The 16,742-nt window shown below is 39.1% G+C and overlaps 1 protein-coding gene across 8 annotated transcripts in view; it reads right to left on the bottom strand.

Moving 5' to 3' along the window:
• PDE11A (phosphodiesterase 11A) overlaps nucleotides 1-16,742 on the bottom strand; it is a 411,234-nt gene that overhangs the window by 221,795 nt on the left and 172,697 nt on the right. For 7 of the 8 annotated variants that reach the window (XM_042949239.1, XM_042949237.1, XM_042949238.1 and 4 more), the window contains 2 exons: nucleotides 13,177-13,266; nucleotides 7,728-7,868 (listed from right to left, as the gene is read on the bottom strand). In XM_042949239.1, coding sequence (XP_042805173.1) covers nucleotides 7,728-7,868; nucleotides 13,177-13,266 — 231 coding nt within the window. The remainder of the gene's footprint in view (nucleotides 1-7,727; nucleotides 7,869-13,176; nucleotides 13,267-16,742) is intronic. The other variant, XM_042949240.1, reaches the window with a different exon arrangement.

Here is a 16,742-nt window from a genome sequence, read left to right on the forward strand (position 1 = left end):
AAGGGAGAGAAGGAAGATGGCAGGAGGGAGGGAACAGTGTTATTGCTGTTCTGAAGACGTTAGAGCTATGGAGAGGGTTCTTGGAAGAATCAAGCCACCTCTACAACTGGCAGAGAAAGAACAAGAGGAATAATTATTTCTCTCTCCTCCAGCCTTTACACCTTCTGCTGATCCCTCTTGTTTGTCAAACTCAACTGGAAGCCAGTGGACAAGAAAGCCCACTGCCTTCAAGGGCACTGAGCTAAAGACAGAAAGATCAATAATAGATGGAGGGACAGGCATTTGCAGAGAATATTATAGAGTTGACAATGTTGAACTTCACCTGAGCCCTGCTCCCCAAAACACAGTAATAGTAAAGAAATCCTCCCTACCACTTCGTCTTCCAAAATTGGCTAACCTCAAAGGACCACCCTGCCCTAGCATATTCCAAAATACACCTGTCTCCATCCTTCCTTCCTTTTCTTTGAGATGTTCCTCAGAAAAGAATGTTCTCCCTATTGCAATACCTGGATGAAATTATCTCCCTAAATTGTCTGGTGCATTTTCTCTTCCACAAGAACAATATGTACAAAGACACAGAGACAAATGTAAGCATAGGCTGACCATGGAGGGGGGTGGTGATAGAGAAGGAAGAAAGGGATAGGGTGAGGCTGAGGACCAGAAAGGACCTCCGAAAGGTAAGTTGGGGAGCAGAGGAGATGAACTTGTTATGTTGGGCAGTTTGAACTTTATTGGGTAGGGGGTACCTGGGCGATTCAGTTGGTTAAGTGTCTGACTTTTGATTTCGCTCAGGTTATGATCTCGAGGTTTGTGAGACTGAGTCCCATGTTGCGCTCTGCACTGGCAGCTTGGGAGTCTCTCTCCTTCTGCCCCTCTCCAACCCATGTGCACATGTGCGTACTCTCTTTCTCTCTAAATAAATAAATAAATAAATAAATAAATAAATAAATAAATACTTAAAGAAAACACAAAGCTTTTGAACTGTATTGTGTAGGCAAAGTTACCAAATGTTCTGAAGCATGTAGAGGCAGATGCATGTTTCAGAAAGAGAACTGGAAGGAGTATAAAGAATTGATGGAAAGGAAGACTACCTTATTTACAAGTGAAGAAATGAGTCAAGAGGAAAATGTGGAGGTAAGAGATTAGTAAAGACAGAGTAAAGCCAGTGGTTGAAGAGGTGGGAGGAAGGGGCTAGAAACAGGGTTTCAACATAAAAGCAACAGAACTTACAAATGGTTGAATATAAATGGTAAGAAATACTTAGAGGCTACTGTGTGGTTTTTAGCTTGAGTTACTTACTACATGATGATGATTCTATTAACTGAAATAGGAAATCTCAGAAGTGTTAATGATTTGGGACAGGATGTGGTAGACATGGTCAGTGAGGATTGAAGTTCAGAAGTTGGATGGGGAGCCTGGGTGGCTTGGTCGCTTAAGCATCCGACTTCGGCTCAGGTCATGATCTCACGGCCCATGAGTTCGAGCCCCGTGTCGGGCTCTGTGTTGACCGCTCAGGGCCTGCAGCCTGTTTCAGATTCTGTGTCTCCCTCTCTCTCTGCTCCTCCCCTGTTCATGCTCTGTCTCTCTCTGTCTCAAAAACAAATAAACGTTGAAAAAAAAAAGAAGTTGGATACACACACACACATTTAACACATATAAATGATTAATGATCTGAGTTAATACATTGACATAAAATTATTAATAAAGTGAGTTAATATAACAAATATATAATGATATATTAATGATTAGTGATGTAAGTATATATATGTATACATATATACATACACATATACATATACATAAAACAATGATTCTTTGGATAATCATCAGAGTTTTTTAGTTATTTGCTATTTTGCACTCTTGAAAAAGCACTTGGAACAAAAATCAAAAAGAATTTACATTGGCTTCCTTATAGGGAAAAGGAAAGTTAAAGAAAGGTGGGGAAAATGGAAAGAAAGTGAAATAGAAAGGAAAGCCTGAAGCAATTTTTGCCATCCACTTCAAATGGAGGGGACTGAATTAATTATAGGCTGTTCCAGAGCAATCAGATAATGATTACCTCCATCTCTTTCTCTCAAGTGTTGGATTCAGGAAGATCATTTAGTTCAATGGCTTAATTGTGCATGTATTTACATAAGAACCAAGAAGTTAAGGAACATGTTAAAAAATAGGGATAGCTTATGCTTCATGGTTTAGGAAGTGAACTCCCGAAACGAGCATCATAGTTACAAGCTCAGTTATAAAGTACTTGATGGAGTTCTGCTTGTGCAATAGTTGAGCCATCAGGATGATCCATGAAAGAACACTTGTAAATACTAGTGCTGAGACAATGCCTTAGGACTTTACGATTAAAATGTCTGCTTCTTGCTTTCCTTGACTAAGCACAGAAAGAAATAGAGATAATAGTAAATATATGAGCTAGAAAGAAACTAACAGAAGGGATAGGAATTGCTTAGCCAGGTTCATGGAATGGAATAACATTACGCACAGAATATTCAGTTCGAGGGACTAAATATTTCCTAATGTCGACAGTAGCTAGAACAATCTTTCTGTTTTTCAGTCTAATGGAAAATACCATTGACAAACTCACTTAAAACTGATTGACTAAAACACTTAAGGGAAGCAAAAGAGGGTAAAATATTAATTTTGGCAGGAGAAGAGGCTGGAAAGGCATTCCTTGTTTCCATTTTTGGCATCCACTGAGTGAACTGGCCAGTTAACACCTGCCTACCCAGTTTCAAGACCATGAAGGCAGGGGCTCCTGGTAGCTCAGTCAGTTAAGCATCTGAGTTCACAAGTTTGAGCCCCACATGGGGCTCTGTGCTGTCAGCACGGAGCCCGCTTTGGATCCCCTGTCCCTCTCTCCCTCTCTCTCCCTCCCCTGCTGGTGTTCTCTCTCTCTCTCTCTCAAAAATAAATAAACATTAAAAAAAAACAAAACAAAACACCATGAAGGCATCTCTAAACATTGAGTTAAAAGCTTGATGAATCAAAGCATCTATAACTAGATTTCAATTTCCTTTCTTCCTCTTTCCCGCAAATGAAGAAAAGGCCAGGAAGTAGCATACATCTGCAATAACCAGCTTTTTAAATATTCAAATCCCAAGTCAACTATTAGAAGCTTTGTTTCCAGGAATGATTCTAATAAAATAGAGAAAAGCAAAATTTATTTATAGACAAAGGAAACTTTAAGCAGATTTTTTTTTCCTGAAATGATACATTTTTCCCCCTGATTGTAAAAGTAGTATATGGACTGCCAGTAGAGATGTCTAGAAGTTAAATGTTTTGACACATCTGTTCTCTTCCCAAAACAGAGCAAAGATTGATAAAATACAGAAAGAGAAAACAAGAAAGACATGTTAGAGGTTAAAAAGCAGAAAAAAAGAGAAGGGCAGGACAGCAGAGTATAAGGAAAAGAAAAGATCTCTAAAGGGCCAAGCCTGAAGACAGGCCTACTGCACCCCAAATCCAGACACAGGCAGGGAGCAATGATCGGAATTTCAGCTTCTACTGGGGTTGGGGAACTAAAAAGGTTCCCTTGAACCAGGTGACCTATCTTTACCCCCAGAAAATGAACCACGTTGCTTCTGGCTTAGTGTGAGCCAGCACACAGCAGGAGACCCAACATAAGGCCTGGTTCTTGACTAGAGGCCAAGGAACTGCACAGACTATTAGACATGGAGGGAGAGTATAAGAGAGAACCAAAGAAAACAATGGCACAAACAAACAAACAAAACACCCTCTCATCAAAATGAGCTCCAATCCCAAATTCAAAAACACATGAACAGTTCCTATTAATACAGACACCTAAATCGACAACCTACAGAATCAGACAAGAAGATGCTGATAAATCCCAGTTATGCTGAACATTTGAACACACCTGTATCAGAGAATGAAAGGGGAAGAACAGAAAAATATTAAGAATATGAATGATTTGTTCTCAACCAATGGATCTCGAGGGAAAGTCAGCTGGAGAAACCTCTTCTGGAAAAGACTTTCTTCCCTGAGAAAAAGAAACGAACAGAAGTTTTCCTTTTCTCTTCTCCTGGGACACAGTTACATGAAGACATACTGCCTGGAGCTGTGCCAGCCTCCTGGATCATGAGGATGAAAGCCAGTCGAGCACTGAGACATCCACAGGAAAGTGGACAGAGCTACCTTGCTGATTACATCATCAGGCTACTGCACCACCCGCAGCCACCTCCTGCAGACTTCTCATATAAGACACAGACGTTCTCATTGTTTAAGCCATTTTCCCCTTATATATTGTATTACTTGCAGAAATCGCCCAAACTGGTATGTAAATTAAAGCAATTTCAATCAGTCTATAAAGAATTTCTCACAGAACTTGATAACCTGCTCTTAAAATTTATATTAAGGAGCAACAGGCCAAGAATAAGCAGGCCGATTTTAAAGAGAACAGCACTGAGGACTTGTTCTCAGATATCAAAGTGTATTACGAAATTACAGAAACCAAGACAGTATGATACTGGTGCAGAAATAGACAAATAGACTAGTGAGCTCAGAAACAGACCCAGGTATATATGGAAACTTGATATAATACAGAAGTGTCATTACAGAGTGTGTGTGTGTGTGGGGGGGGGGGGGGTGACACAATGGGTTACACATATAGGGCCTTACACTATACACAAAAAATAAATTCTAGATGGATATGAAGACCATAAATACCAGATGGGTTAAAGAAAATATAAGACAATGTTATTATAACATGGAGGCAGATAGTTTTTTTAAACAAAACTCTTAAAGCACAAATCAAAAAGGAAATTGATAAACTTGACACATTATAGTTAAAGTATTCCTGGGGTGCCTGGGTGGCTCAGTCAGTTAAGCGTCTGACTTCAGCTCAGGTTGCAGTCTCACTGTTCCCAAGTTTGAGCCCCGAGTCGGGCTCTGTGTGACAGCTGGGAGCCTGAAGCCTGCTTCGGTTTCTGTGTGTGTGTGTCTCTCTCTCTGCCCCTCCCCACTCAAAAATAAATAAACATTAAAAAAAATTTAAGGTTAAAATATTCTTCACAACCAAGACACCTGTTGGGAGAGGCCAGCCTCATGAGGCCTGAGTGCACAGTCTTGCTTTTGTTTGCTGAATTGTGCAGCGTCAGATTTTGGCACCTGGTATCCAGTTCTGTCTGGCTTCTCCTTCTGTACTTGGCATGACCGTGTCTGGTGTCCTTCCCTTAACTGCTATCACACAACCAGGGGGAGTCTGACGTTTTGAGAAGTCTTTGGTGGGAAGTGTGCTAAAGAAGAGCATGGCACTGATGGGGTTTCTACCTGGTGACCCACGTGTATATAACCTCACTCCTGCCTTCAACCCTCCCACAGCAACCCAGGCAGTCCCTTGCCAAAAACTCTTTACAGCTTTTAAAACAGTACCAAGCAGATTAATCTCCTCTTTTTGCACATAGCTGACTTTTACCTCTAAACCTTGGCCCTCTAGATTAGTGGAGCTCATCCTCACTTTCAAGGGGAGGGGATGGGCAAAGAGAAGAAATTGTGTAGAGTGGCCTGGAATTTTCTGCTCTAATCCCACCATTACAGTCTGAGAATTTTCAGCTGTGGTAGCAAAAAAGTCTTTTTAACTTTCAGTAATATATCAACACCTTTAATGCTGATACCATCTACTATAGATAGTTGGGATTTTTATGTTTATTTATTTATTTTGAGGGAGAAAGAGAGAGAGAGAGCATGCAAGCAGGGAGGGGCAGAGGGGAAGAGAGAGAGAGAGAGAGAGAGAGAGAGAGAGAGAGAACTCCAAGCAGGCTCTGTGCTGTTAGTGCAGAACCCAATGGGGACTGAAACTCATGAACTGTGAGATCATGATCTCAGCTGAAATCAAGAGTCAGATGTTTGACCGACTGAGCCACACAGGCGCCCCATAAAGTGGTTTTTGACACCCACCCCCGACACTGTTCCTACTCTTCCCTCCAGCTCTATCCCCACCTTCCATATCCACTTCTGTCATCTGTACTTTTTCATCTGATGTGCTGAAGAGCAAGGCCACAGCACAAAAACCAGTCTCTGTTAAAAGATTAGCAAGAATGGCCACCCTCAGCTGGTTTTAGATTACTTGCAGGTCTGTTTACAACTGAACTAGCAAACAGTGAGCTTGTCCTTGTCCAGATTCCATCTGGCCCTCCAGCCACTTGTCCTCACAGGGACCCAGGGGGTGGTTCAGGGAATCCTGGCAGCTGAAGCCTCAACAGCTGCCTCTTCCTGCCTTTGTTTAGTGACAGCCTATAGACTGCCTGCACCAACAAGCACCACCAGCACCCCCCCATTCCTTTCTGAGGCTTCAGAGTCGGGGGGGGGGGGGAGGGGGGACTCCAGCAAGCCACTCAACCGTCTGAGTCTTATTTCCTGCTCAATAAACTGAAGATGATAATAATGCCTGTTTCATAAGGATGAAGGGGAAGTAAGTGAACTCAAGTGATTCACAAAAGCATCTGGAAGCATTCCATATAGGTTATTGGGTCGTGTGTGTGTTTGTGTGTGTGTGTGTCCCCTCCCAAAGTTCCACTGAGTTTTACACAATCACAGGATAATGGCAAGGTTATTGTTTGTTTAATCCACACTTGCTAAAGTAGAAATAACCCCCAGCTCTGCTAAAATATAGGCAAACACCCCTAAACATTTTAAATAAATATAGATTTTTTTCACACTTCATGTTGAAATTTTACAATACTTATTATTAAATCTCCCAGATTTACCCTAAGGTTCTTATTCTTTGAAGAAAACAAACCTAAAGGCAAAGATAATAACCTCTTCTAAGTACAGTAAAATATCATCCTCTGAGGTATTAAAACAGCACTTAAATAGCTAGATAATTCCTGGTCTTAGAAGACAGTTCACAGTAAGATATTAAATTGCTGCTAAGGGTTTAGACATTTAACTTTCAAGAAGTTAGATTGATGATGATCATTATTTTCAATACTGTTGTGTGTTTACCCAGTGGATTTTCCCCCAAAGAGCCAAAGGGCTCAACAGAAACCTGACAGCTAAGGTGCTGCAGACCTGAGGCCTTGAACTAGCTTGCCACTTGCCTTTGGAGTACCAGGACCCCCTGCGGTGAAGAGCAGGGAGCCTCCTCCACCTGCCCCATGTTCTGTGCAAGTGTCCCCAGCTCCAAAGCGACTGTAAGAGAACTTGGAGACTGCAGTTCAGACCTTTGCTGCAGAGCACAGCCCAGCTGAGGCTTGTCACTCCACTCAGCTCAAGTACAATCTGCCCGAGCTCCAAAAGCAAAGGCACTGCTTCTCCAGCATTTTTTTGCTTCCTCCTCCTGATAAGAGGACTGTGGAGCATCATCTGGACTGCAATCCACACCCATAGATGCCAAGGGCCTTCTTCGCACTGGGTGAATACGATAGGAGCCTGGCACCTAAGTTAATGTCTATGCATCTGGGAGGGACAGGGCAAACCATCCAACCCCTCAGTTCCCTCATCTGTAAATACTCAGGACTGGGATAGACCTCTAAGGGCCCCCACCAACCTAAGAGTCCATGTTTCTAAGATGACGCAACACAAGACTGAAAATACATGTAAAAGAAATTAAAAAACTTTAGTTTTACAAAAAGCCATCTCATGGTTAGAAGAGTCATGAAGGGAGTGGTTTGAGTCATGATTTCACAAGCTGAATTACAAACAAACTACACTTTATTCCATTAATGCAGTCTGCAACTCTAGGTGACAGATAAAAAATGACTTACTGGTGATTCAATGTCCTCCAGGAGTAAAACAGAACAGCGTTCACATTTCAACAGAGTTTGGGCCCGATGCATTATTTTCTTGACAATTTTCTCCAGGTCAGTCTGTTCTTCAAATAGGTCATTAACAACCTCTAGCAAAGCCTAGGAAAGATGAAATGGATATATCTAGGTGGGTATAGGACTGAATAAAAATGGTTTTTTTCCTCTCAAAATTCCATTTTGTCTTTGCTATAATAAAATATAAATATATTTGTGTGGCTAATTAAAAACATGTTTTAATGTTTATTTATTTTTGAGAGAGAGACAGCACAAGCAGGGGAGGGACAGAGAGAGAGGGAGACACAGAATCCAAAGGACAGTCCGGGCTCCGAGGTGCCAGCACAGAGCCTGAATGTGGGACTTGAACCCAAGAACCGCGAGATCATGACCTGAGCTGAAGTCAGCCACTTATCCAACTGAGCAACCCAGGTGCCCGTGTGGCTAATTTTTAAAGCATTCATGATTGTTTTGAAATGTTCCATCATTTTGTTTTATCACAGAGTTTTGAGCTGGAAAACACAACTTGAAAATAGTGCCAATCCATATAATCCCATATGAATCCTACATATAGCTATAGATATATATATATATATGGCTCTGAAGCTTAATTAGCATTCACCACTATATATATGTGTGTATATATATATATATATCTATATCCCTCATTAATCCATATATATATGGATTAATATATATATTACACATATATATTTTATATACATACACATATATATTACACATATATATTACACATATATATTACACACATATATTTATATGTGTATATATATTAATATATATACACATATATATTAATATATATATTACACATATATATTTATATATATATAAAACCCTCATTAATCCCTCTACACAAGAAGTATTCTTTCATTCCACCTGCGCAGGAAAACATTTAAATACTATTATATATCTCAGGAAAGAAAGTACCATTAAAATTTCTGTTAAAACAACAGAATGAAAAGCACACAAACTAAAGAAAAAAACCCTTAAAATTCTAACTTGAAAACTGCATACTCATTTAAAAATCAAATTGCAATAACCTGTTATTTTATCCAGCTAAGTTAACTTGCAATTTTTGCATTGAAATAATATTTATTTGGACTTTTTAATTACATGGCTCTTTCCAGAGATTTCAGAAAAGTGGGCTATGTACAGGTAATAGATATTATGCTTCTATCAGAGAGCAATAAGAAAATTACACAGCCAGTGAATTGTCCAGAGGGTGCTTTGTTCAGTAGAACTTAATGAGATGTACACTCTCAGGTCTGACCTCTCACAAAAGGATTTTGTGGGTTTTCAAATTAACATCTATTCAGGTAGATGGTGTTGATGATCATCCCAGGGATATGACCAATTGTCAACTTTAGTAATGAATTTGATTTGTCCTGAAACCATTGGAAACATGTGAAAATTTCTTCTCTGAGTCTGTTCAGGTAGAAAAGCATTTGAATGAGTTAAGAGATCCATGAAATGAGTCTAGTTCACTGAGCATCTCAAAGAGGATCAAATATCCTTGGTAGCATTTTCTCTAAAGAGAGCTTGTGAATGTGGCTAAAGGCCCTGGGTAGCTCTATGATCCTGATGTGGAGAAACACCAGGAGGTGAAAAAAGTTTTGAGTGTATCCTGACTGTTTGGCATTTGGACAGCAAATTGCTGTTAAGAAGGCAATGTGCAATAATTTCATACTTAAATATAACATTAAAAATGAGGCAATTGTCTAAATAATTACCAACACAATTCCCTGTTATTAAGGGGGAAACCATTATTTCCTTAATCATCTAGACTATTTCTTCAGATGGATCATATTAACTGAACAATTATTTAACTTTTCAATTTGTTGTGACTGCGTGGATAGGGCCTCTGGGACCCATATACAAGAACATTTATCTCAGAGGAAAAACTAATTGTGCCTTGAGTCTTGCACTGACAAAGCACATCATAGTAATTTTACTGTTTCTAATTAAAAATTGCTGCTTTACTAACAAGTGATAAAAGTTTCACAAATAACAATACAGACTAGTTCCACGATGGGAGAAAAAGAGAAGGAAATCTAGGATGATAGGCAATTCAATAGACATTAGAGACCATTCATACAGCTGAACACTCCCCATTTCTTTATTTCACTTGTATTTCCCCCTCCCGCTCCTTCTAGTGCCTTCTTTTGTTCCTGGGCTCATCCTTGGACCTCTTCCCTTCTCTTATCCACATATTCTCCTCCAGATTACCCAAACTGGTGCCCTACTTTTAAATGCCATCTATATATACTGATAGTTCCTAAATATGAATCTTGAGTCCTGACATCTCACCAGACCTTTAGACTCCTGTACCCAGCTGTTTACTTGCCATCTGTACAAGCCAAAAGTCATTTTCACTCATTTCCCACATCAGTAAGCTTTGTACATTTCACTGCCAATTTTGGGAGGAATCTCTCACTTTTCACTGCCCTAATTCCAGCCACATTATTTCTTTTTTTCCCTAGCTCTATTAAGATATAATTGAAATATAACTTTGTGTAAGTTTAAGGTGTACAATATGATGGTTTGATACATGCACATACTGTGAAATGATTGCTACAATAAAGTTAGTTAACACGTCCATCACCTCACATAATTACAATTTGCAAGTATTCTCTCCCATTCCATAGGCTTCTTCTTCATTTTGTTGATGGTTTCTTTTGCTGTGCAGAAGCTTTTTAGTTTGATGCGGTCCCTCTAGTTTATTCTTGTTTTTTTTGTTTTGTTTTTGCTTGTGCTTTTGCATTAGAGTCAAAAAATTGACGGAGCTTTTCTCCTATGTTTCTTCTAGAAGTTTTAGTTTCATGTCCTACACTTATATCTTTAATTCAAGTTAATTTTTGTGAGTGGTGTAAGGTAGGGGTCTGATTTCATTTTTTCCATGTGACTATCTAGTTTTCTCATCACCATTTATTAGAAAAACTATCTCTTCCCCATTAAGTATTCTTGCCTCTTTATCCTATATATGTTAACTTACAAGCATGGGTTTATTTTGGGGCTCTCAATTCTATTCCACTGGTCTTGTGTCTGTTTTTAGTGCCAGTACCATATTGTTTTGATTACAATAGTTTTGCATTATAGTTTGAAATCAGGAAGTGTGATGCCTCCAGCTTTGTTTTTCTTTCTCAGGATTGCTTTGGTTATTTGAGTCCTTCCTCTCTACTCTCCAGACGCATGGATCAAGCTTTCACCTGCCGCGGTGCCTTTCCACTTGATATTTCCACCATCTGGAATGCTCTTCCCTGATCTTTGTGTGGTTTTGCTCCTTCATTTCATTTAGGTCTCTGTTCAAATAACATCCTATAGAGAACTTCTTGATCATGATCTGAAATAAACATCCTCCCAAACTATCCTTCAGTGACCAATTCCTATCCCTTTATCTCATTTCACTTGTTATAGCACTTATCACTATCTGATACTATATTATTTTTTATTTGTTTGCTTGCCTACTATCTATTGTTTCCACTAGAATAGTAAGTTCTATGAGGGCAGGGACTTCGGACACACAGTGTCTGAAGAACATCACACAATAAATGTGCTGAACAGGTAAATAAATTGTGCTAAACGTGAGGATGTAAAGATCAATAATACATGAAGCGTCCCTTAGAGACTTCAAAATGTAGGTGGAGAAGAATGCCACCAATAAATATTATACAGTGTGATAAGTGTCCACAAGCAGAATAATGGCAATATATACAAGGAATGACGAGAAGAAAGGAAGGGAGGATTAACTAGAAGGCTGAGCTGGGTCCTGAAGGATCTGTAAGGCAGGTGGTAGTGGGAGGAAAAGGTGGACATGATGCACTGAAGGCAGAGGGAGGAATGTGGCTAAAGGTATAAGAAAGTAAAGTAACAGGCTGTATTCTGGCAACAGGGGACTATTGCTGGAGTGCCAAATGAAAGGAGGAAAATGGTAAGCCATGGGGCTGATGATGAAAACAGGATCCAAGTCAGAGAAATGGTGTGGTATGCTATGTTAAAGAAGATGGCTATAGTAATCTGTTGTGTGCATCTGTTGGCTGTGAAATATTCATAAATCATAATGCTTAGCCAATGAAACTTTTAGTCAATTTGATTACTAATTAGCTGAGGATTTCTAACTTTTTGAAACCTTGTTAAATAAATTTCTAAGTTGTGGCAGTAATCTCCATGTATTTAAACGTATAACAATGGGGCACCTGGGTGGCTCAGTTGTTTGAGTGTTAGACTTCTACTCAGGTCACGATCTCACAGCTCATGGGTTCGAAACCTGTGTCAGGTTCTGTGCTGACAGCTCAGAGCCTGGAGCCTGCTTCAGATTCTGTGTCTCCCTCTCTGCCCCTCCCCTGCTCACACTCTGGCTCTCTCTCTCTCTTAAAAATAAAAAAAAACATTAAAAAAGTTATAAATAAATAAATAAATAAAATAAAATAAAAGTATAACAAGTCCCTGGTCAGTGGCACGGACATCTCTTCATCTCTCAAGTCATAAGTTCGAGTCTCACATTGGGTGGAAAGATTACTTAAAAAATAAAAAATAAAAATTAAAAAAGGTATAATAAACTTAATATAATTTGATCTCTATTTGATACTTTAGAATTTTTTTTGAGTATCGGCCCACCTGCTATTCCTCTTTCTCTCCTCCTTCTTTCCTCTCTTTCTTTCCTATTTAACTCTAAAGCTGGTGAAGGTATAGGAGATCAATCCCTCTTTGTGTGTGTCTTTATAATCCTATAAAAGTGTTTGCATTATTGTCCAGCCATCTTGTGACGCTCTTCCAGAAAAACTTTGAATTCAAAAGCAAAATTTATGAGATGGGGTGAAATCATTTGTAACATACCTTGCTTCTTAAAGGAACTAAATTATACAATTTAGTGTGTTATTGTCTCAAAGCCATAAGTAAGAGTATATCTGCTGCCTTACAGTATAGATGTGAATTAATTTCATTTTTTTTAAAGATTATTTATATATGTTGAGAGAGTGTGTGAATGCGGGAGGGGCAGAGAGAGGGAGAGAGAGAGAATTCCAAGCAGGCCCCATGCTGTCAGCAGAGCCTGATGCGGGGTTCTATCTCAGGAACTGTAAGATCAGGACCTGAGCTGAGATCAAGAGTTGGACACTTAACCAACTGAGCCACCCGGGCTCCCTGAAATTAATTTCATTTTTAAAAGAAGCTGGTACTATTTCCCCAAACAACAACAGAGAATATGTATCCACTTCCATTTGGACTTATTGCTTATAGGTATCTTCAACCATAAATTTGAAGGATTAAACAAATTAAAAGGATTCCTGGACTATTCAAAGATCATCTGCTGTTTTTAAAAGACATGATGACTCACAGACACTCGAAAGTCAGAGAGCTTTGAGGGTTGTCAACAGTGTTTCTTTCCACTCACCCTGCTTCTTTCATACTCTTTCCTTGAGGCAGCAAATAGCTGAGCATTAGATATGGCAATTCCACAAAATGGAAGATACATCTGCATAACCTGGGGGCAAAGAGAGTGTTAAAAACATTAAAACATCACTGCACCAAATTCCACATTCACTGCATTGGCCTGATCATAATACTTTGTTTTCAATCACAGAAATTGAGTATGGAATTGTTGATACTAGTATTTTAACTTTGGAAAGGATATTTTTCAGAGTTAACTATAACATGGTCTCAGTGAAGCTTTAACCATGGACAGTCACATCTATGAGCATATAAAGTGAAGCAACAGGTTATGATGACTATGATACAGGAACTGTATCTACATCATCTGTGCATTCCTTCTCTGATCAATGAAAAAGGAATAAATGAATAAATTTATATATCTAGAATCTAAGGCAAGTGCCCACATTCACATTTGGAGGCAAGCAGGCTGTGAGTCAATTTCTTTGCACATAAGTTATCTGTAGTGGGGATCTCAGCTTGACCCTGGCACTGTCAGCTACAGATTGAAGTATGCAAGGGCCCAGTAGGAATTTAGCAACCTGAGGGCCTAGTAGCCTGAAGCAAAAGAGCTCAAAATGTGCCCACCGTTCGGTTGACATAACTGGATTGAATGCAAATTTGTGGGATGTCCTACTGAAGCCTGTTTGAGGAAAGGCTGGGGATTCTTTAAGAGAACACTTCTCCGATGGGAAGAAACAGCTAGGTGTGGTGGGCTCCATCCCAACAAAGACTTTCTCATCATTTCAGTATCACTGATTTTCAGTACTGCCTGGCACTCTCACTCAAATTCATTCCAGAATCTCTGATTCCAAAGGGAGAGAAAATACCCCAAGTAAAAACCAAAAGAACTATTTCCCTAAACTCTTTACAACATAGCACATTGGGACAAGTAATATTGCTTTGGGACTCCTCTAAAGCAGATAGAAAAGTGCATGTTTCTTCCTCCCTCTGTCTCCTTATTTGTCTGTCTTTCTCTCTCTCTTTCTCTCTCTCTCTCTCAATCTCTCTCTCTCTCTCTCTCTCTCTCACACACACACACACACACACACACACTACAAGGTCCTGTGAAGGGGTACCCTAGAGCAGTGACAAAACAGAGCAGCGACAAAACAGAGCAGCTCCCAATTCCTAGAAGAGTTTACCACAGGCGAGGGATAAGAATGGCAGGAACAGTGTGAGACACCCCGGGGACACCCAGAAAAGAATTACCCAGAGTGGGAGGTGTTTTTGCAGCAGGCTTGAGAAAGACAAAAGATGAAGAACAATCCACATTCCTTATCATTGCTTTCCTATTAGATCTTGCTTTGGCTACCTGGGCATATTCAGCTGTGACCTCAGGTCCCAGAAAGTATTTCACAATGCCGTAGAAGCCAATGCTGTGACACCACTCTTATAGAAAACAGAGAAATGATGGAATTGGTATTAAGCAGAAGTACAAAACCAGTGAGCTGGCTGATTTTTACGGATCTTTCCTGGATAAATTCCTTCAATGAATTTGATTCCAACTTCTATTTAATGAGGACCTTCTATTTAATGAGGTGCCAGACACTCTCACTTCATTTCTTTATTTGAATGGCACATCAACTTGTCATGGAAAAATTTTAAGTACATTTTAGAGATCAGGGAATTCAGTAACTTGCTCAAACTCACACAGGAACTCAGGTCATCTTATGCTACAACTCATGATCATGTCTTACAACATGGTGCCTCCTAGAACTGGATGCTATTTCTGTCGCCCCCTCATTCCTCTTCCTTACTACTCCCCCTCATGCCTTAGGAAGTTTGTTGGTAAGCCAAGATAAAGCTGTTGACATAAAGCTGCCAGACATTCTGCCAGAATTTCCCTGCCTTTAGCCAGAATGGGACCACTTTCAACATCACCTACACACACAGCACTTTTCTTGTAGTTTCCTGTTGTTGTTGTTGTTGTTGTTGTTGTTGTTGTTGTTGTTGTTTTGACTCTGCTCTGGAGACAGTGACTATGATGGAGGTGGAGGGAAGGAGGGGATACAGGTTATTTTATTTTTCTCCTTTTCTTTCTTTCTCTTTCTTTCTTTTTTCTCTCTTTCTTTCTCTTTCTTTTTTTCTTCCTTCCTCCCTCCCTCCCTTCCTTCCTCCCTCTCTTTCTTTCCTTTCCTTTTCTTTTTTCCTTCCTTCCTTCCTTCCTTCCTTCCTCTTTCCTTCCTTCTTCTCTCTCTTTCTCTTTCCTTCTTGACTTCCTGGCTTCCTTTCTCCTTTCCTCTCATTCTTCCTGTATTTATTTGCCTTCAGGGGCCAAGTTTAAGGTGGTTCAGAGGTCAAGCAAGTATGTAGAAGAGAATGACCAAATAAATATGTGAAATGTTTTCTAATATATCATAGGCTTGCTTCAATTCCTTTGTAATGCCAATATTTATTGAGCTCCAAGCACTGGGTCTTGTTAAAAATTATGTGACTATTAAATTAGATGACCATTGTCCTTTATATGGCTGTTCTGTGTGAAAGCCAACAAGTCACTTAACCTTTCTGAACCTATTTCCTTATCTGTAAAATGCCTGGTTTCGCTGGGCAATCTTCCTAATCCTTTTTAATTCTAATACTTGGTGATAAGTAGAAACATCTATGAGCTGTAATATTCTACTTGCTGGAGAAAACAAAGAATTCAATAAACATGCTCACATTTTACTCAAGAAATAATCATTTATAGTAGTAATCGATATTGACAAAGTCCTTGGATATGACATTAAGCATTTTATACATACTATATTATCTGATCCTTGTAACTACATATGCTATACCATTCATTCTATTTTTCAGATAAGAAAACTGGGCTTTACAAACTTATCCAAACTTTTTGGGAGATATCTCTCCATGGTTCTCTCACATTTCTGCACAACGTAAAAACAAAGGCACTGCTCTATATTTCAAAGGTGTTTGTATAATGAATGGCCTTGGAAAAAAGTGTCTTCTTCCAGAGCAAAGAGCAGACTTGTTTAATATAAAGTATAATTAAGATAATATTCTCTGGAGTAGAGGTCAGGCAAGCTTACTGTCCATTATGAAAGATCTGTGTTCTCTATATTTGAGGTTCCTCTGCTATAATCCATGTCCTGTGTTATCAAAATGATGCTGTTACCGAACACTATCCCAAGCCAGAAATAGCTGTTCACATATCAGTAAGACTATTTTATTTTTCATTTGTCCTGTTGGTATATTGATATGAACTCTACAACATAGTTACTTAGTAGTTGTAATTGTAAAGTAAGAGCCAAGGAGAAATTACTAAGATCCATGGTAAATTTATTTATTACCTTTTTATTGAGCCAGTTGCTATCGATTTTATTTTCTCATTCCATTGATTCCCCTCCCCCACTACATTACATTTCTTTTATTTTAGTGATTAAAACTAGAAAGTCTATGTGCATACTTAATAAAATCTAATTTTAATATCTTTAGCCTCCTTCCAAATAAGATAAGAAGGTTGAATACTTTAACTTTCCCATTGTACATGTTACTTTTTTGCTTTTTTTACTTATACCTTGTTTTGTT

This window comes from Panthera leo, chromosome C1, assembly GCF_018350215.1.
Source record: "Panthera leo isolate Ple1 chromosome C1, P.leo_Ple1_pat1.1, whole genome shotgun sequence".
Classification (NCBI taxonomy): Eukaryota; Metazoa; Chordata; class Mammalia; order Carnivora; family Felidae; genus Panthera; species Panthera leo.